We start from the raw sequence: 21125 nt of genomic DNA, 5'->3' as shown, positions 1-21125 counted from the left end.
TTAGGGTTGTCTCAATGCAAAGTACCATTCCAAACTTCTAAATGAAATGTAGTCTTTATGATTAAAATGGAAACAATGTGTCTAGGAGTGTTATGTAATGATGATTTTATGTATTTTTTTCATACATTGTTTTTTACATGACTATTCACAACTACATTTACATATGTTTTGTACGTGGTCTTTCTTTTGGATATCCCAGTTTGCACTCTTCTCTTGAAAAATGTATCCTTCAAAGCCCACTTCCTGGTTCTTGTGTTCATATATCTGTTTGACCAATTATTTTTCTCCATTTGCCCTTTTATCATTTTTGCTCAAATTTGCTTCTCAATGCAGTTGTCAAATTTGACATAAAATTGCCAAAATGCTTTATTTTCTGAAAAGCATCAATTCTTCATCTTGGTGTCCTCCATTATGTACATACTTGCCATTCTAAGATGAAGTTCCCATCTTAACATGATACATATCACCTTTCACATCACCAACCCAAATAAGTTTATTGCATTACTTAGGTCCATCCTCAGTTTGTTCAACATTGGATGACTGTAAGTAATTTAGGGGTCCGTATCAGTAAATGTGCTTCCTGATATGACTATTTGGTTTATGTTTTCAATGTAGTCATAGACTAAGTGTCACTGATGTAGAGCGGAGGAGGCAGTCGCAGGTTTAGAACTACTGAGTTTATTTCAGCACCATATATCAAAGTGGGATGAAACCCAAACACTGTTGTGCTCAAAATATATCTTCATGAACAAAAAGTCACAGAGCAAACCCAAAGTACAAAATATATCTTCATGAACAAAAAGTCACAGAGCAAACCCAAAGTACAAAATATATCTTCATGAACAAAAAGTCACAGAGCAAACCCAAAGTACAAAATATATCTTCATGAACAAAAAGTCACAGAGCAAACCCAAAGTACAAAATATATCTTCATGAACAAAAAGTCACAGGGTGAACCCAAAGTACAAAATATATCTTCATGAACAAAAAGTCACAGGGTGAACCCAAAGTACAAAATATAACTTCATTAACAAAAAGTCACAGGGCAAACCCAAAGTACAAAATATATCTTCATGAACAAAAAGTCACAGGGTGAACCCAAAGTACAAAATATATCTTCATGAACAAAAAGTCACAGGGTGAACCCAAAGTACAAAATATAACTTCATTAACAAAAAGTCACAGGGCAAACCCAAAGTACAAAATATATCTTCATGAACAAAAAGTCACAGGGTGAACCCAAAGTACAAAATACAACTTCATTAACAAAAAGTCACAGGGTGAACCCAAAGTACAAAATATAACTTCATTAACAAAAAGTCACAGGGCAAACCCAAAGTACAAAATATAACTTCATTAACAAAAAGTCACAGGGCGAACCCAAAGTACAAAATATAACGTCATGAACAAAAAGTCACAGGGCAAACCCAAAGTACAAAATATATCTTCATGAACAAAAATTCACAGGGCAAACCCAAAGTACAAAATATATCTTCATGAACAAAAAGTCACAGGGCAAACCCAAAGTACAAAATATATCTTCATGAACAAAAAGTCACAGAGCAAACCCAAAGTACAAAATATATCTTCATGAACAAAAAGTCACAGGGCAAAACCAAAGTACAAAATATAACTTCATTAACAAAAAGTCACAGGGCAAACCCAAAGTACAAAATATAACTTCATTAACAAAAAGTCAAAGGGCAAACCCAAAGTACAAAATATAACTTCATTAACAAAAAGTCACAGGGCAAACCCAAAGTACAAAATATAACTTCATGAACAAAAAGTCACAGGGCAAACCCAAAGTACAAAATATATCTTCATGAACAAAAATTCACAGGGCAAACCCAAAGTACAAAATATATCTTCATGAACAAAAAGTCACAGGGCGAACCCAAAGTACAAAATATATCTTCATGAACAAAAAGTCACAGGGTGAACCCAAAGTACAAAATATATCTTCATGAACAAAAAGTCACAGGGCAAACCCAAAGTACAAAATATATCTTCATGAACAAAAAGTCACAGGGCGAACCCACAGTGCAAAATATATCTTCATGAACAAAAAGTCACAGGGCGAACCCACAGTGCAAAATATATCTTCATGAACAAAAAGTCACAGAGCAAACCCAAAGTACAAAATATATCTTCATGAACAAAAAGTCACAGGGCGTACCCACAGTGCAAAATATATCTTCATGAACAAAAAGTCACAGGGCGTACCCAAAGTGCAAAATATATCTTCATGAACAAAAAGCCACAGGGCGATCCCAAAGTGCAAAATATATCTTCATTAACAAAAAGTCACAGGGCGATCCCAAAGTGCAAAATATATATTAATTAACAAAAAGTCACAGGGCGATCCCAAAGTGCAAAATATATATTCATTAACAAAAAGTCACAGGGTGATCCCAAAGTGCAAAATATATCTTCATTAACAAAAAGTAACAGGGCGATCCCAAAGTGCAAAATATGTATTCATTAACAAAAAGTCACAGGGCGAACCCAAAGTACAAAATATATATTCATTAACAAAAAGTCACAGGGCGATCCCAAAATGCAAAATATAAAGTACTCAGGAAATGGTAGGAGAGATTCCTCCCAGGAACACAAGTAACATTTACAATGACAGACAAAGACAAATGACAGAGGGAGTATATATACAGTGATAGAGCGGGGATTAATGATGACGAGACAAGTCCGGGGTTGATGAGTGAAGGGCGTTTGCCAGCAGTAGGTTCAGCAGCAGCTAGAAGGCCGGCGACGCCGAGCGCCTGAGCTGGACAGGAGAAGGCTACTCTGGACGGTTCTGACCTAGAACATATGGACAACTACAAATACCTAGGTGTCTGGCTAGACTGTAAACTCTCCTTCCAGACTCACATTAAGCCTCTCCTATCCAAAATTAAATCTAGAATCGGTTTCCTATTTCGCAACAAAGCCTCCTTCACTCATGCCGCCAAACATACACTTGTAAAATTGACTATCCTACCGATCCTTGACTTCGGCGATGTCATTTACAAAATAACCCCCAACACTCTACTCAGCAAACTGGATGTAGTCTATCACAGTGCCATCCGTTTTGTCACCAAAGCCCCATATACTACCCACCACTGCGACCTGTGTGCTCTCGTTGGCTGGCCCTCACTACATACTCGTCGCCAAACCAACTGGCTCCGGGTCATCTATAAGTCTTTGCTAGGCAAAGCCCCGCCTTATCTCAGCTCACTGGTCACCATAGCAACACCCACACGTAGCACGCGCTCCAGCAGGTATATTTAACTGGTCACCCCCAAAGTCAACACTTCCTTTGGCCGCCTTTCCTTCCAGTTCTCTGCTGCCAATGACTGGAAGAAATTGCAAAAATCACTGAAGCTGGATTCTTAGATCTCCCTCTCTCACTTTAAGCATCAGCTGTCAGAGCAGCTTACCGATCACTGTACCTGTACACAGCCAATCTGTAAATAGCACACCCAATTACCTCATCCCCATATTATTACTTACCCTCTTGCTCTTTTGCACCCCAGTATCTCGACTTGCACATCATCATCTGCACATATATCACTCCAGTATTAATGCTAAATTGTAATTATTTTGCCTCTATGGCCTATTTATTGCCTACCTCCCTACTCTTCTACATTTGCACACACTGTACATAGATTTTTCTATTTTTTTTCTATTGTGTTATTTACTGTACGTTTGTCTATGTGTAACTCTGTGTTGTTGTTTTTGTCGCACTGCTTTGCTTTATCTTGGCCAGGTCGCAGTTGTTAATGAGAACTTGTTCTCAACTGGCCTATCTGGTTAAATAAAGGTGAATTTTTTTTAAGAAAGGCTGTTGTGACACTAAGGTTAATTTGGTATTGATTGAATACTGTATTCACCTTACATGGTCAGTTTTCTGCTGTTTAGCTGTTTAAATAAAGATGCAGTCATTTGTCACAGAGGTAAAAGACCCATTGAAATATACATGATATTCTAGAACAGGGTTGAGGAGGAATGCGTGTGTGATATGGTGTTTGGTATAGATGCATTTCAGTTAAATGTTGAGATTTGACCCATTTTCCCAGCTATGTATACCCCCATAGTCTTTTAATTTGAGTCATTCCTATAGCTTCCTTTTGTTTTACGTTGCATGACACCTGTGATACCACCTCACTTCCAATAAACTTTTTATGATAAAACACAATTTTACCTTGTTACTGTGAAAAAACACCACCTATGTACAGACAGCTAGAAAAAGATTAGCCAAAACACCGTAAGTACTTAAAATTACTTGTAATCTATTGGTATATTATTAGAATCCCCATTAGCTGTTGTGAAAGCAGCAGCTACTCTTTCTGGGGTCCACATTAAACATGACATAATACAAAACATTTAACAAGAACAGCCCAAGGCCTGAACTACAACTCTGGTGAAGTGTCAATCATTACAATCATTACTTTTGTAAATGTATTATAAAATGTCTTACAATACTGAGACACTGGCTTTCAAGAACAAATCAATTTAGTCGTGCAGTTGAAGTGATTTACTTCTAACATTCCATCAAAGTAACATCTCACCACTAATCTTCAGAGAAAAGGTACATTCAATTGAATACAAACATAAAAACACAGAATTTGAATTTTAGATTGACAAAAATCATCAGTCACTATCATCTCTGTTAGTGCATACTTTACATTCTGTGTTTCTGGTTCACACAAACGGACATGACCTTAGTCACAGAAACTAGCTCCCACTGTTCAAATGGACCACAGATTTTAAACGTAAAAGACTGACCTGTTATTAATCCTATGTGGATCAAAACTAGATTAACACATTTAATAAAATCTTTGGCAAATGTACAATATGGATTATAGCATACTGTACACATTGTTTACGGAATACACAGATTATTGTCAAATACAATGTAGTAGTAACATGTATATTATTTGCACTGCTACCTGGTCATCTGTCATGTTCTAAATGGGCTTTGTTTAACAAATCATTTCTACCATTACAGGTTCTTAGTCCCCTCTCCATTGCAAATGATGAGGACAATTAAAACCAAGGTACATTCATTGCATATAACATCTGACATGCAGACTAGCAACTGATAGCAGCTTGAATTTCAACTGTGTTTATCATGTATAAAATATACATCTTTGTTCTCTTAAGTCCTGCTTTAAAAGTTCCAACAGTCTGAACAACCCTGAAATGATCTGGAAGGGAGTTCCATAGGTATGGTGTGAGAGAGGAAAAGGCACGGTCCCCCATTGTGAGGAGCCTGGTCCTGGGGGCATGAAGGAGTATAAGCATGGCTTGAATGTAAGGTGTGTGGAGGTTCATAGGGGGAGAGCAGGTCTGACAGGTAGGCGGGTCCCCGATGCCATTTTGGGGTTTGTAGAGGAGCAGGAGAAACAGGTAGCCAATGGAGATCAACAAGGATGAGAGTGATGTGAGCAGATTTTTTAGTTTGTGTCAGTATCCTTGTGGCACTGTTTTGGATGAGCTGCATGAATTGAATTTGCAGGCAGGCCCCCCAGTAAATGCATGTATTAGTTTTTCTGCGTCAGATGTGGTGAGAGAGGGTCTTAGTCGGGAGATGTTCTTCAGGTGAAAGAATGACGTTTTACAGAAGTGACTTATGTGGGAATTGAAGGAGAGAGCAGCGTAGAATTTCACACCCAAATTAGTGATGACTGATGTGAGTGGGATGATGTGGCCATCTATGGCAGGGCGGATGCTGCAGGAGTTGGTGATCTGCTGGGGTATGCTTATCAGCATTGCTTCTGTCTTGCTGCTGTTGAGTTGGAGGAAGTTGTTCTGTATCCAAGATTTGACCTCTTCCAGACAGTTGGACAATATTGACAATGCAGATGATGTGTCAGGATTTGTTTTTATGTTCACCTGTGTGACGTCTGCATATCAGTGGAAATGGACACTGTTGTCTGTAGATCTGGTCAAGTGGGAGCATGTAGAGCAGGAAGAGGATAGGTCCTAACACCGATCCAAGTGGGACACCGCCGGTTATGTTGGACTCCTCTGAACTTGCCTCACAAAGTATGACGTACTAATTGCGGTTAGTGAGGTAGGAGGTGAACAAATGGTATGTTTGTTGTCAGAAATTCTCTCTCCTTTGCTTAATTCAACATAGTTGCAGTACAGTAGCTACTGAATTATCTCGCCATCCTGACTAATTTGCTATACCGATTTCCGTATCGTAGGTTCAAAGATTGTTGGAATGTAGCTTTTAGCACTACCAAGGGAGTTGTTACTCGACTTTGGACTCAAGGTTTAGTGACTAGACTACATCACTGCAGGGAAGAGAACTGTTTTTCTTATACCTAGCCCTTCTAAATGTCGGTCAAACACAAAATGGCAAATATTGTGTTGTGTGTTGGCTAATAATGTGGGTTGAGGGAGGGGAGGACATGTTAGCACTTTGTGACAGTTGTTTTGACAACACTGCAGTGCCACATAACGGTTCTAGTTCCAGAGCTGTATGGCATTCAGTAAAATGGTATCCAACTCCTTAGGCTGCAGTATCTGCCGGTTGTCATCCTTGCCTTCAGGGACTGAGTTCAGTGGTGTGCAAGGCGTGTGGACTCACCAGCTACATAATGGCATCAATTTTCTGAAAAACAAGAATTTGGTTGTTATTTGAATGGCAGATAGCCTAGCAGTTAAGATAATTGGATCAGTAACCAAAAGGTCACTGGTTCAAATCCCCAAGAAGACTAAGTGAAAAGTCTGTCAATGTGCCCATGAGCAAGGCACTTAACCCTAATTGCTCTGGATAACGGTGCCTACTAAAAACATTTCATAGAAATATATTTAAGATTAAATTTGACAGTACAATTGAAGAACAACCCTGTGAGGCTAAAGTCTGAATGCTTGCTGACTTAGATAGTGACATTTGGACACGTTGTTTCATAACATAGTGGTTGTTTCAGAGGGCTCTATCTACCCTCAGTCCAGAAGAGGTTTCAGTCAGTATGCCTATGTTATGAGGAAGCACCTGTTCCCTCAGTGTGGTGAATGACATGGCTGGTTTCCTGTCTGTAACTGCTCATTACATAAATAATATCCAGTGTGGATAAGTTCTACCACAAGGCCAACATGTTCCCACTTTGTATGTTATTTTAGTTTAATCATCATTCATTTGTATGTTAATCTATGTTTCTGTCCATCCATACATCAACATCAGTTTATGACAAATGATATGACAATGTAAATGATTATTGCAAATTGAGTTACTTGTTCAACAAATTATTAAAGACCTGCCACTGCTACCTCTTATTGTGAACATGACTGAGCAAATTTTAGGCAAATATTTTCAGATCGGCGTAGCTCAGCTAAGAAAAGTGTCGACCCATTGTTATTTCGATATTACCTTTGTAGGTGCCTTGTGACATACAGGTGAAGTCGGAAGTTTACATACACCTTAGCCAAATACATTTAAACTCAGTTTTTCACAATTCCTGACGTTTAATCCGAGTACAAATTCCCTGTTTTAGGTCAGTTAGGATCACCACTTTATTTTAAGAATGTGAAATGTCAGAATAATAGAGAGAATGATTTATTTCAGTTTTAATTGCTTTCATCACATTCCCAGTGGGTCAGAAGTTTACATACACTCAATTAGTATTTGTTAGCATTGCCTTTAAATTGTTTAACTTGGGTCAAATGTTTTGGGTAGCCTTTCACAACCTTCCCGCAATAAGTTGGGTGAATTTTGGCCCATTCCTCCTGACAGAGCTGATGTAACTGAGTCAGGTTTCTAGGTGTCCTTGCTCGCACACGCTTTTTCAGTTCTGCCCACACATTTTCTATAGGATTGAGGTCAGGGCTTTGTGATGGCCACTCCAATACCTTGACTTTGTTGTCCTTAAGCCATTTTGCAACAACTTTGGAAGTATGCTTGGGGTCATTGTCCATTTGGAAGAACCAGTTGCAACCAAGCTTTAACTTCCTGACTGATGTCTTGAGATGTTGCTTCAATATATCCACATTATTTTCCTACCTCATGATGCCATCTATTTTGTGAAGTGCACCAGTCCCTCCTGCAGCAAAGCACCCCCACAACATGATGCTGCCACCCCCGTGCTTCACGGTTGGGATGGTGTTCTTCGGCTTGCAAGCCTCCCCCTTTTTCCTCCAAACATAACAATGATCATTGTGGCCAAACAGTTCTATTTTTGTTTCATCAGACCAGAGGACATTTCGCCAAAAAGTATGATCTTTGTCCCCATGTGCAGTTGCAAACCGTAGTCAGCTTTTTTATGGCGGTTTTGGAGCAGTGGCTTCTTCCTTGCTGAGCGACCTTTCAGGTTATGTCGATATAGGGACTCGTTTTACTGTGGATATAGATACTTTTGTACCTATTTCCTCCAGCATCTTCACAAGGTCCTTTGCTGTTGTTCTGGGATTGATTTGCACTTTTCACACCAAAGTACGTTCATCTCTAGGAGACAGAACGCGTCTCCTTCCTGAGCGGTATGACGGTTGATTGGTCTCATGGTGTTTATACTTGCGTACTATTTTTTGTACATATGAACATTTGGAAATTGTTCCCAAGGATGAACCAGACTTGTGGAGGTCTACAATTTTTTTTTAAAGTCTTGGCTGATTTCTTTTGATTTTCCCATGATGTCAAGCAAAGAGGCACTGAGTTTGAAGGTAGGCCTTGAAATACATCAACAGGTACACCTCCAGTTGACTCAAATGATGTCAATTAGCCTATCAGAAGCTTCTAAAGCCATGACATAATTTTCTGGAATTTTCCAAGCTGTTTAAAGGCACAGTCAACTTAGTGTATGTAAACTTCTGACCCACTGGAATTGTGATACAGTGAATTCTAAGTGAAATAATCTGTCTGTAAACAATTGTTGGAAAAATTACTTGTGTCATGCACAAAGTAGATGTCCTAACCAACTTGCCAAAACTATAGTTTGTTAACAAGAAATTTGTGGAGTGGTTGAAAAACGAGTTTGAATGACTCCAACCTAAGTGTATGTAAACTTCCTACTTCAACTGTAAACTAAAGAAAACAACAAGTATTTTTTATGTATAACTATGGTATAAGGTCTGTGTAATGCACAGTTGGATATCAGTATTTGATATTTGTAATCAGTGCACTAAATCTGCACTAAATAATTTTGTATTGGGCCAGGTTTGGTCTTATAAGTAGTCACTTGGCACAGAGTCTGCTGAGGTTTCAGTAGGTATGTGCTGCCATGACCAGCACTTGAGCTGAGGTTTTTGTATTGGTGTATATCACTGTGGCTGCCCCCATACACAGTGACACACACCATTACAAAAACCCATGTCAAATGCTCCCACAGTATAGGTAATGTATTTATATATATTTGTTTTTAATTTGCAGTCAAAATTTGACGTTTGTCGAAACATCTATATGTGTCACGCCCTGGCCTTAGTTATCTTTATTTTCTTTATTATTTTAGTTAGGTCAGGGTGTGACATAGGGGGATGTTTGTGTGTTTTTGTCTAGTTTAGGGTGTGTGTATTGTTTAGGGGGTTTTGTAGAGTTTATGGGGTTGTGTTTAGTGTAGGTGTTTAGGTAAGTCTATGGTTGCCTGAATTGGTTCTCAATTAGAGACAGCTGTCTATAGTTGTCTCTGATTGAGAGCCATATTTAGGCAGCCATAGGCATTAGGTAGGTTGTGGGTAATTGTCTATGTGTAGTGTTTAGTGTCAGCACTATTTGTTTGTATAGCTTCACGGTCGTTTGTTGTTTTGGTCGTTTGTAAAAGTGTTTGTTTCGTCTTCATTAAAGAAGATGTATTTATATCACGCTGCGCCTTGGTCCTCCTCTCTTTCACCTATAGACGATCGTGACAATATGTGACAAATAATTCTACTTTAAAATGTCAATATGTTACTTTTTTAAGTCCAGCCAATTCCATGTTTTTTCAAATATGATAAAAAAAATCTAGTTTAAAGTAATGAACATAATATTTAAAAAAAATGCGATGTGAGAATGTTTAAGTGCAGACAGAATTCAATGGTTGTTCCAAATATGACATAAAAAGGAAAAGCATGAGACCAGCAAGTTTAAGACTATGGATTGTTTAATCTTAAGATTAAACAGTTGTATTCAACATGGTCATTATATCCAGAATTCATATAAGGCGTATTCAGAACATTCCAGTATGATCCGTCACTTAATACAGAGTCAGGAGAGGTAACCACTTGTGCTGAGGTTTTTGTACTGGTGTATATCATTGTGGCCCCCAGTGTACACAGTGGTACATGCCAGTACAAAAACTCATGCAACATAGTGACACCCTCAATAAAACCATTTGTTATTTTATCTCCAACATTGACACCAAATTTTTACCCCAATAAACTTTCATTAACAATCAACTTTAAAAAATCTATCATAATAGAATTGGAAATCATGTTTATGCATAAACTGGTTTTCCACTTCATACCAACTTTATGTCCAATTCTCATCAATAAATGTTTCTCCTTAATTAACAGATGATAAATATGTTGATAAAACAGTATAATTAAAGATAACTACCTATGAATATATCAAGCATGGTGAACCAAACGTATGAGAAACACACACTACGCTCTTCACCTAGTTTCTGCCCTAATACACACTCTAAGCCCAGCATCAGTGTTAGAGATGGGGAAGGGTTTTTGTCATGGGCTGTATCACTGTGGCCGTTATTCTGCACTGTGATACATCCCTGTACAAAAACCCCTCTCCTGTCTAGACTGGGAATTTACACTGTACTGAGGGCAGCTGTGTGAAACATTAGACATTGATGCCTTTTCTCTCAATATCAAAAGGAAGCATCTGTTGTGTTCTGTACAACATTGTTTCTCAACAATTGATTATGAACAGTATGGTTTCAACGTATTTATGGAGGAAACATAAAAGCGTCTCATCAATCATTGATGTAGCCTACCAACTAACCTCAGATGGATCACTTGACATTGCTATACCTGTATATCAGTAGTTGGCGATATAGAATGTTTGTAAATGATGTTACAGTAGAAGGAATACTCTTTGGACTAAGGCAGTACTTGATATGACTATAATAGGAGACTTGGTATTTGATACCTCCTGTAAATAAATCTATATGTCTGGACAACGTGATAACCATGATTGTTACATCTTAAATGTCAGGATAGACCACCTTTAAAGAGTGCTACTGTATATTTATATGGACAGGCATGTCAGAAAAGTATGAAATCAGAAACATAGGATACAATAGTAGAATAGCAACCAATAGTGGAATGGAGAAAATGAAGATGAGAATTTGACCATTCAAATTCATAGCAGTGAAATGCTCTCCCATATGGGTCCAGAGTGTAGTCAGTGTGCAGACAGTACAACCTGTCAACCCTCATGTCCATGGAGAGGTTTTTGTATTGATGTTTATCACTGTGGCCATTCCCGTACACAGTGACTCACACCATTACAAAAACCCATGTCACATACAGCCACAGAATTTTCTCAGTTAAACTCACTGAAACCTCCAATGTCTCCATGTGGACAATGTATTTTCCAATCCTGTCATTTACAACAACCATTGAAGCTCAATTCAAGCAAATGTTTTGATCACATGATTTACAGCGTACAGAAAATAGTTGTTCCTCAGTGTATGTCAGTATTAAAGTTTTTAATGATGAGATTTCCTTCTCTGAAGAAAGCCTGAAGAGTATGGACATTTGTTTGAGTTGATAATGTCTATAAATGTACAAGCACGTTTAGGTTAGCTGCCTATAGACAATCACCATGTATATGTCTGTGTTCCTTAGGTGTCAGCACTCTCACACTCTGTGCTTAGTAGAGGTGGTAGGTTTTTGTCATGGACTGTATCATTGTGACCCGCTATATGGCACAGTGGTTTAACCCTGTACAAAAACCTCCCCACAACTCTGTGCAGGGCCAAAGATGGAATAAACATGTGCAACTTTTCACAAAAACCATAACATGATCTGTTGATTTTAATGTGATGAACAGTATGTCAAATTATGTTTTACTACTTATTAATAACTATTTTATTAGTTTGGGTTTTCAGCTTTTGCTCTGTCAAGCATTTTCACCATAACAAGGATTAAAGATCCTTGCTGGGCCAGCTTTATAGACAGTGATTAAGTACATTTTTAGTTCTTATTTAAATTTAAAAATACTTTATTTAAAACAAATACATTCTGTTGTCGGAATCCAATAGTTGGAGAAGCTGTTTAAATGTTTTATCTTGTAATTGCATATGAGATGAAGTAGGTAGCCATTTCCACCACAGTGGTTTTTGTTATGGCGTGTAACACTGTGCCCCCGTAGTTATCACGATGACACACACCCATACAAAAACCTCTCCACACACCAGAAACCAGTACATTTATCAGGTACCTTTTATATTTCCCTGGAGTCATCACACATCTCTCTGATTCAATAAATGATCTTATTTTTACCTTGGAAATTTGTCTTTAGCCAGTAGAGTTGATCTTGTCAGATTTTATAATCCAAATGTATATGAAGAAATGCCAATCCGTTCTCACCGGCCGTTGTGTCTGACGGACAGTGTGCACAGATGAGCATGATGAATAATACAAATAAAATACAACTTAGAGTGAGTTATGCAGCATCTCTTTAGGTTGTAAAATAAATGTTCTTTGCACTTCAGGAATATGAATGAGAATTTGTAAGAATGTGGAGTGTTACATATTATGGTACAGTATTGGGACGTCATACTGTAGAACAGTGGTACTCTAAGAAGGGCCAGTGACCCCTAGGTGGGCCACAGAGGTATTGCGTGTGCATATGTGGCGTAGTTTTGACTGGGTGGTTTTGGTGCAACTGCCCCAGCAATTTCAGTCACAGTGCCTCTCGAGCACAATAATAAACAGCAGAGTCCTCTGATCTCAGACTCTTGGCCTCTAAGAACGGGGTGCTTGTAGAGACGTCCTCAGTCAGGATGAACTGGCCTTTCAGGGATTCTGAGTAGACTGGAGCATCTGTTGAACCAGAGTTAATTCTCCCAATCCACTCCAGAGCTTTGCCTGGTTTCTGCCTAATCCAGTGCATGTAGTAGTCTGTCATATCAAACCCAGAGATTTTACTGGACAATTTAACAGTTTCACCTGAGAAGGTGACTGATCCATCTCATCACAGCAAACTCCTGCAAACATTACGGCAGTCAATCAATAAATTATTAATTCAACAAATGTAACTTTCCTGGTGAAAATGTACTGACTTCATACTCACCCAATATTCATGTTAGTGTAAAAAATAACTGTCACGATCGTCGTATGGTGGAAGAGAGGAGGACCAAAGCGCAGCGTGGTTAGAATACATTCTTCTATTTATTTAAGCGAAAACGAAGAACACTATACAAACTAATCAAAACAAATAAACGACGACCGTGACGCTATAGAAACAATGTGCTAACATGCAACATAGACATAGACATAGACATAGACATAGACATAGACAATAACCCACGAACTACCCAATGAATATTTCTGCCTAAATATGGTTCCCAATCAGAGACAACGATAGACAGCTGTCTCTAATTGAGAACCAATCTAGGCAACCATAGGCATACATACACCTAGACTAGACACTGCCCCATAAACATACAAAACCCCTAGACAATACAAAACACATATAGTGGGGCAAAAAAGTATTTAGTCAGCCACCAATTGTGCAAGTTCTCCCACTTAAAAATATGAGAGAGGCCTGTAATTTTCATCATAGGTAAACTTCAACTATGACAGACAAAATGAGGAAAAAAAATCCCGAAAATCACATTGTAGGATTTTTAATGAATTTATTTGCAAATTATGGTGGAAAATAAGTATTTGGTCACCTACAAACAAGCAAGATTTTCTGGCTCTCACAGACCTGTAACTTCTCGTCTGCCCAGCGCCGTCTGAGTTGTCCGTCTGCCCAGCGCCGCCTGCGCTGCCCGTCTGCCGCCCAGACTTTTTTTTCTCATTTTGTCTGTCATAGTTGAAGTGTGCCTATGATGAAAATTACAGGCCTCTCTCATCTTTTTAAGTGGGAGAACTTGCACAATTGGTGGCTGACTAAATACTTTTTTGCCCCACTGTACATCCCCCATGTCACACCCTGACCTAACTAAAATAATAAAGAAAACAAAGATAACTAAGGCCAGGGCGTGACAGTACCTCCGCCCCCCCCAAAGGTGCGGACTCCGTCCGCAAAACCTGACACAGAAGGGGAGGGTCCGGGTGGGCCTTCTTACGGCGGCGGCTCGGGTGCGGGACGTGGACCCCACTCCACCATAGTTAATACCCGCTTTGGTGGCGCCTCTGGAGCGAGGACCCTTACAGCGAGTCCCGGACTAAAGACCATCCTAGAGGGCGCCACTGGACGGAGGGGCAGCTCCGGACGGAGGGGCAGCTCCGGACAGAGGGGCAGCTCCGGACTGAGGGGCAGCTCCGGACTGAGGGGCAGCTCCGGGCTGGCGGGCGGCTCCGGTGGCTCCTGACTGGCGGGCGGCTGTGGCGGCTCTTGACTGGCGGGCGGCTCTGGCGGCTCCTGACTGACGGGCGGATCTGGCGGCTCCTGACTGGCGGGCGGCTCTGGCGGCTCCTGACTGGCGGGCGGCTCTGGCGGCTCCTGACTGACGGGCGGCTCTGGCGGCTCCTGACTGGCGGGCGGCTCTGGCGGCTCCTGACTGACGGGCGGCTCTGGCGGCTCCTGACTGGCGGGCGGCTCTGGCGGCTCCTGACTGGCGGGCGGCTCTGGCAGCTCCTGACTGGCGGGCGGCTCTGGCAGTTCCTGACTGGCGGGCGGCTCTGGCTGCTCCTGACTGGCGGGCGGCTCTGGCTGCTCCTGACTGGCGGGCGGTTCTGGCGGCTCCTGACTGGCGGGCGGCTCTGGCGGCTCCTGACTGACGGGCGGCTCTAGCGGCTCCTGACTGACGGACGGCTCTAGCGGCTCCTGACTGACGGACGGCTCTAGCGGCTCAGGACAGACGGGCGGCTTTGACGACTCAGGACAGACGGGTGGCTCTGACGGCTCCTGACTGGCGGGCGGCTCTGGCGGCTCCTGACTGGCAGGCGGCTCTGGCGGCTCCTGACTGGCGGGCGGCTCTGGCGGCTCCTGACTGGCGGGCGGCTCTGGCGGCTCCTGACTGGCGGGCGGCTCTGGCGGCTCCTGACTGACGGGCGGATCTGGCGGCTCCTGACTGGCGGGCGGCTCTGGCGGCTCCTGACTGGCGGGCGGCTCTGGCGGCTCCTGACTGACGGGCGGCTCTGGCGGCTCCTGACTGGCGGGCGGCTCTGGCGGCTCCTGACTGACGGGCGGCTCTGGCGGCTCCTGACTGGCGGGCGGCTCTGGAGGCTCCTGACTGGCGGGCGGCTCTGGCAGCTCCTGACTGGCGGGCGGCTCTGGCAGTTCCTGACTGGCGGGCGGCTCTGGCTGCTCCTGACTGGCGGGCGGTTCTGGCGGCTCCTGACTGGCGGGCGGCTCTGGCGGTTCCTGACTGGCGGGCGGCTCTGGCTGCTCCTGACTGGCGGGCGGTTCTGGCGGCTCCTGACTGGCGGGCGGCTCTGGCGGCTCCTGACTGACGGGCGGCTCTAGCGGTTCCTGACTGACGGACGGCTCTAGCGGCTCCTGACTGACGGACGGCTCTAGCGGCTCAGGACAGACGGGCGGCTTTGACGACTCAGGACAGACGGGTGGCTCTGACGGCTCCGGACAGACGGGCGGCTCAGACGGCGCTGGGCAGACGGGCAGCGCAGGCGGCGCTGGGCAGACGGACAACTCAGACGGCGCTGGGCAGACGGCAGACTCTGGCCTGCTGAGGCGCACAGTAGGCCTGGTGCGTGGTGCCGGAACTGGTGGTACCGGGCTGGGAACACGCACCTCAGGGCGAGTGCGGGGAGGAGGAACAGGGCATACTGGACTCTGGAGATGCACAGGAAGCCTGGTGCGTGGTGTTGGCACTGGTGGTACTGGGCTGGGGAGACACACCTCAGGGCGAGTGCTGGGAGCAGGCACAGGACGTACTGGGCTGTGGAGGCATACTGGAGGTCTGGAGTGTAGAGCTGACACAACCCGTCCTGGCTGGATGTTTCTACTTACCCTGCAAATGCAGGGCGCTGGCACAGGATGCACAGGGCTGTGCAGACTCACAGTACGCAGAGCCGGCACAGCATATCCTGGTCCAAGGAGGTACACTGGAGACCAGGAGCGCTGAGCCGGCACTCTCCTACCTGGCTGGATGCCCATTCTAGCCCGGCCAATGCGAGGAGCTGGAATAGAGCGCACCGGGCTAGAATAGCGCACTGGAGACACCGTGCGCATCTCTGCATAACACGGTGCCTGACCAGTTACACGCTCCCCACGGTAAGCACGAGGAGTTGGCTTAGGTCTCCTACCTGACTCAGCCAATCGCCTCGTGTGCCCCCCCCCCCCCCCAAAAAAAATCTTGGGGCTGCCTCTCGGGCTTCCGTGCTTTATATCATCTCTGTTCCTCCATTCTCCTGTATCCCTCCTCGCACTGTTCCATTGAATCCCAGGCGGGCTCCGGCACTCTCCCTGGATCGATCGACCAACTCTCTATTTCCTCCCAGGTTGTTTTCCACTCATCCTTCTCCCGGGTCCATTTTTCCACCAAATGCTGTTCCTCCCTTTCACGCTGCTTGGTCCTTGTTTGGTGGGTTATTCTGTCACGATCGTTGTATGGTGGAAGAGAGGAGGACCAAAGCGCAGCGTGGTTAGAATACATTCTTCTATTTATTTAAGCGAAAACGAAGAACACTATACAAACTAATCAAAACAAATAAAACGACGACCGTGACGCTATAGAAACAATGTGCTAACATGCAACATAGACATAGACATAGACAATAACCCACGAACTACCCAATGAATATGGCTGCCTAAATATGGTTCCCAATCAGAGACAACGATAGACAGCTGTCTCTAATTGAGAACCAATCTAGGCAACCATAGACATACAAACACCTAGACTAGACACTGCCCCATAAACATACAAAACCCCTAGACAATACAAAACACATACATCCCCCATGTCACACCCTGACCTAACTAAAATAATAAAGAAAACAAAAATAACTAAGGCCAGGGCGTGACAATAACAAACCCACAGGTATTCATAATCTGGTTTCTGAAATATCATATAACTAGTAACTATTGTATGAGTTGAATGATGAGTTGGCAACATGCTGCTTTATTTACAGAGGGGGAAGGGAAATACGTTTGCCAAGCTCGCCCTCTGGAGGTTGGCCACAGCTGGTACTGGTCTATTAACCTTATCTCCTGTAGGTTCTACACCTATCACTGAAATTGTCTTACCATTTATTACACAATGCTGCATAGGATATTTTTCCATCTTATCCATTATTTCATTCCATATTCAAAAAAAGTGATATTGAATAGCACTAGAGATCAAATCAAATTTGCCATAACACCTGTAATGTCACACCCTGATCTGTTTCACCTGTCTTTGTGATTGTCTCCACCCCCCTCCAGGTGTCGCCCATCTTCCCCATTATCTCCTGTGTATTTATACCTGTGTTTTCTCACTGTCTGTGCCAGTTAGTCTTGTTTGTTCAAGCCTCCCCAAACTACCCTCGGCCAAGGAGAAGTCCCAGCTTATGGTGCAGCACGTCTTCCGGATCCAACCCTTCGCTGCCTAGGATTGAACAAACAAGATGAAATGTCACAGACAGACAGAAAACACAGGTATAAATACACAGGGGATAATGGGGAAGATGGGCGACACCTGGAGGGGGGGTGGAGACAATCACAAAGACAGGTGAAACAGATCAGGGTGTGACATGAAAATCGTATATGCGACCAATAAACTTTGATTTGATCTCCAGCACTATTCAACATCATTTTCTCAGAATAATACTTACTGTATTATATGTAGCAGAGATGAGGGCCAGTCTCTTATTACGGTAAAAAATACTTCCTTCATGGTGTGACTTCAGATTTCCACTAGATGATAATGTTTAGCTGGTGTACAAGAGCTGCTATTCTCAAGCTCCCTGTAGTTAGCAGAAGTAGCCTCATGTGCTGAATACAAGTGTTGCTGTGGACAGCAGCTCTGATGCCTGGCAGCCTGCTAGTCTCCAGTAGCAATTACACACCTAGAAAGTGACCTGTATTGAAGTCAGTGGTTCCCAACATTTTTTTAACGTGGTACACCTTGATGGGATATAAAATTCTGCGGCACACCTAAAACTTCCTTATTGATTTATTTAGTGGTAATAACCTCTCATCTGATCCATAATGCAAATAGTTTATTTTCTGTGACAAATGTTTTCTATCGATGAAATAGGGTTTGTTTGAAATATTTTTCAGGTTCTTACTCATGATGGTGAATTTGTGTGTACCCTTTTAATAAGGGATGACAGTCACTTCAAATGGATTGTGATATGTGTATTGCTGATTTCATTTTGTGTTTTTGTTTTCGTACAAATTTCCCCAGCTTGGGATACTGGAGTGTTGAATTCTGCGAGGGATTTGGGTGCTAACTTCAAAATCTGGTAACTCTTCCGATAGGTCGCCAGTAGAATAAGGTTAAACTACTGCAAAGCTCTACTTTCCGGCTCCCCGGATAAAGCACTAAATAAACTTCAGTTAGTGCTAAATACGGCTGCTAGAATCCTGACTAGATCCCCAAAATTTGATAATATTACTCCAGTACTAGTCTCCCTACACTGGCTTCCTGTTAAGGCAAGGGCTGATTTCAAGGTTTTCTGCTAACCTACAAAGCATTACATGGGCTTGCTCCTACCTATCTTTCCGTTTTGGTCCTGCCGTACATGCCTACACGTACGCTACGGTCACAAGACGCAGGCCTCCTATTGTCCCTAGAGTTTCTAAGCAAACAGCTGGAGACAGGGCTTTCTCCTGTAGAGCTCCATTTTTATGGAATGGTCTGCCTACCCATGTGAGAGACGCAGACTTGGTCTCAACCTTTAAGTCTTTACTGAAGACTCATCTCTTCAGTAGGTCCTATGATTGAGTGTAGTCTGGCCCAGGAGTGTGAAGGTGAACGGAAAGGCACTGGAGCAACGAACTGCCCTTGCTGTCTCTGCCTGACCGGCTCCCCTCTCTCCACTGGGATTCACTGCCTCTAACCCTATTACAGGGGCTGAGTCACTGGCTTACTGGTGCTCTTCCATGCCGCCCCTAGGAGGGGTGCGTCACTTGAGTGGGTTGAGTCACTGATGTGGTCCTCCTGTCTGGGTTGGCGCCCCCCCCCCCCCCCCCCCCCCCCCTTGGGTTGTGCCGTGTGCCGTGCCGTGGCGGCCTTGTCCCAGGATGGTAAGATGGTGGTTGAAGATATCCCTCTAGTGGTGTGGGGGCTGTGCTTTGGCAAAGTGGGTGGGGTTATATCCTGCCTGTTTGGCCCTGTTTGGGGGTATCATCGGATGGGGCCACAGTGTCTCCTGACCCCTCCTGTTTCAGCCTCCAGTATTTATGCTGCAGTAGTGTATGTGTCGGGGGGCTAGGGTCAGTCTGTTATATCTGGAGTATTTCTCCTGTCTTTTCCGGTGTCCTGTGTGAATTTAAGTATGCTCTCTCTAATTCTTTCTTTCTCTCTTTCTCTCTCTCTCTCTCTCTCGGAGGACCGGAGCCCTAGGACCATGCCTCAGGACAACCTGGCATGATGACTCCTTGCTGTTCCCAGTCCACCTGGCCGTGCTGCTGCTCCAGTTTCAACTGTTCTGCCTGCGGCTATGGAACCCTGACCTGTTCACCGGACGTGCTACCTGTCCAAGACCTGCTGTTTTCAACTCTCTAGAGACAGCAGGAGCGGTAGAGATACTCTCAATGATCAGCTATGAAAAGCCAACTGACTCTTACTCCTGAAGTGCTGACCTGTTGCACCCTCGACAACTACTGTGATTATTATTATTTGACCATGCTGGTCATTTATGAACATTTGAACATCTTGGCCATGTTCTGTTATAATCTCCACCCGGCACAGCCAGAAGAGGACTGGCCACCCCTCATAGTCTGGTTCCTCTCTAGGTTTCTTCCTAGGTTTTGGCCTTTCTAGGGAGTTTTTCCTAGCCCCCGTGCTTCTACACCTGCATTGCTTGCTGTTTGGGGTTTTAGGGTGGGTTTCTGTACAGCACTTTGATATATCAGCTGATGTAAGAAGGGCTATATAAATACATTTGATTTGATAAGGGAGTATGGACTAATTTAGAAAATGTTTTTTAACAATATAACAATGTAACAATATGTTATTGTGCTTTTTGACATTAGTCGTAGAGATAATGTTATTTAGAAATGGTTAATGTAATTATGCGTCATATAGTCAATGCTTGTCTGGATTTCCGAAACAGAAATGAAATGAACTAAACTGTTGTTTTGATCTGTACTTTTTTGAGGTTATCATGGAAGGTGACGTCAGATCGTGTCTTAACGCATGGTAGGAATAATTTGACCACAAATAGACCTCAAAACCCTCCCTAACCGGCTGAAGAAAGAGCGACAAAGGCGTGCAATGAGAGACAGTGACTTTTATCACTTCTATCTGAGTCTGAGCAATAAACTGGGGCCGTAGTGCTGAGAGCGTGTGTGGAGTAAAGAGAACGGCACAGGTGAGAGACTTGTGTACGAGGGAGATACGGAAGTATCTACTTGGATATAAAAAATCGGGACATTATCTAGGGCCATGAAATGTGACGGACAAATGTTACATGTGCAGTTTGGAAAATGAACTGTAAACAATATCTGAAGATGACATGCTAGAATGATAAGTGCCGGGTGAAGGAAAGGGGGGTGGTGGTATACAACCTGCTAATTATTTAGACTAAGAATGCATTTAGATACTGATCTTTTGTTACCAGGCCACTCGTGACAGGAAAAAAGGGTCAAAGGGAAGCTGTAATGAGAAGAGTTATTACCATCAATAAAAGGTTGTTTATAAATGTATGTTCTAACAGGGATGATGTGTGCTAACTTGAGAAGCTGGAATTCAAGTCCTAAACTCAAAGAAAGCACTAAGGATTGTCATTCTAAATTTGGGTTGTATAATTTGTAAAATGTTTTATTTGTGATTGGGATACTGCGAGAGTGAATTGCTACAGAACGATGAGGGGTGGGGGCGCTGCTAAAATTGATTTGGCCGAGAGAG

The 21125-nt window shown here is 43.1% G+C and overlaps 1 gene segment (V, D, J or C); it reads right to left on the bottom strand.

Moving 5' to 3' along the window:
* The window catches only part of LOC120034106, a 106403-nt gene that overhangs the window by 36094 nt on the left and 49184 nt on the right, over window positions 1-21125 (bottom strand). Inside the window, 1 exon segment of the C gene segment in view lies at window positions 12846-13059. Within this exon segment, the coding sequence occupies window positions 12846-13059 (214 nt within the window).

Source organism: Salvelinus namaycush, chromosome 41 (genome assembly GCF_016432855.1).
Source record: "Salvelinus namaycush isolate Seneca chromosome 41, SaNama_1.0, whole genome shotgun sequence".
In the NCBI taxonomy this organism is placed as follows: Eukaryota; Metazoa; Chordata; class Actinopteri; order Salmoniformes; family Salmonidae; genus Salvelinus; species Salvelinus namaycush.
Note: the sequence above shows the minus strand (reverse complement) of the source record. Positions and strands in the feature narration are given on the sequence as shown.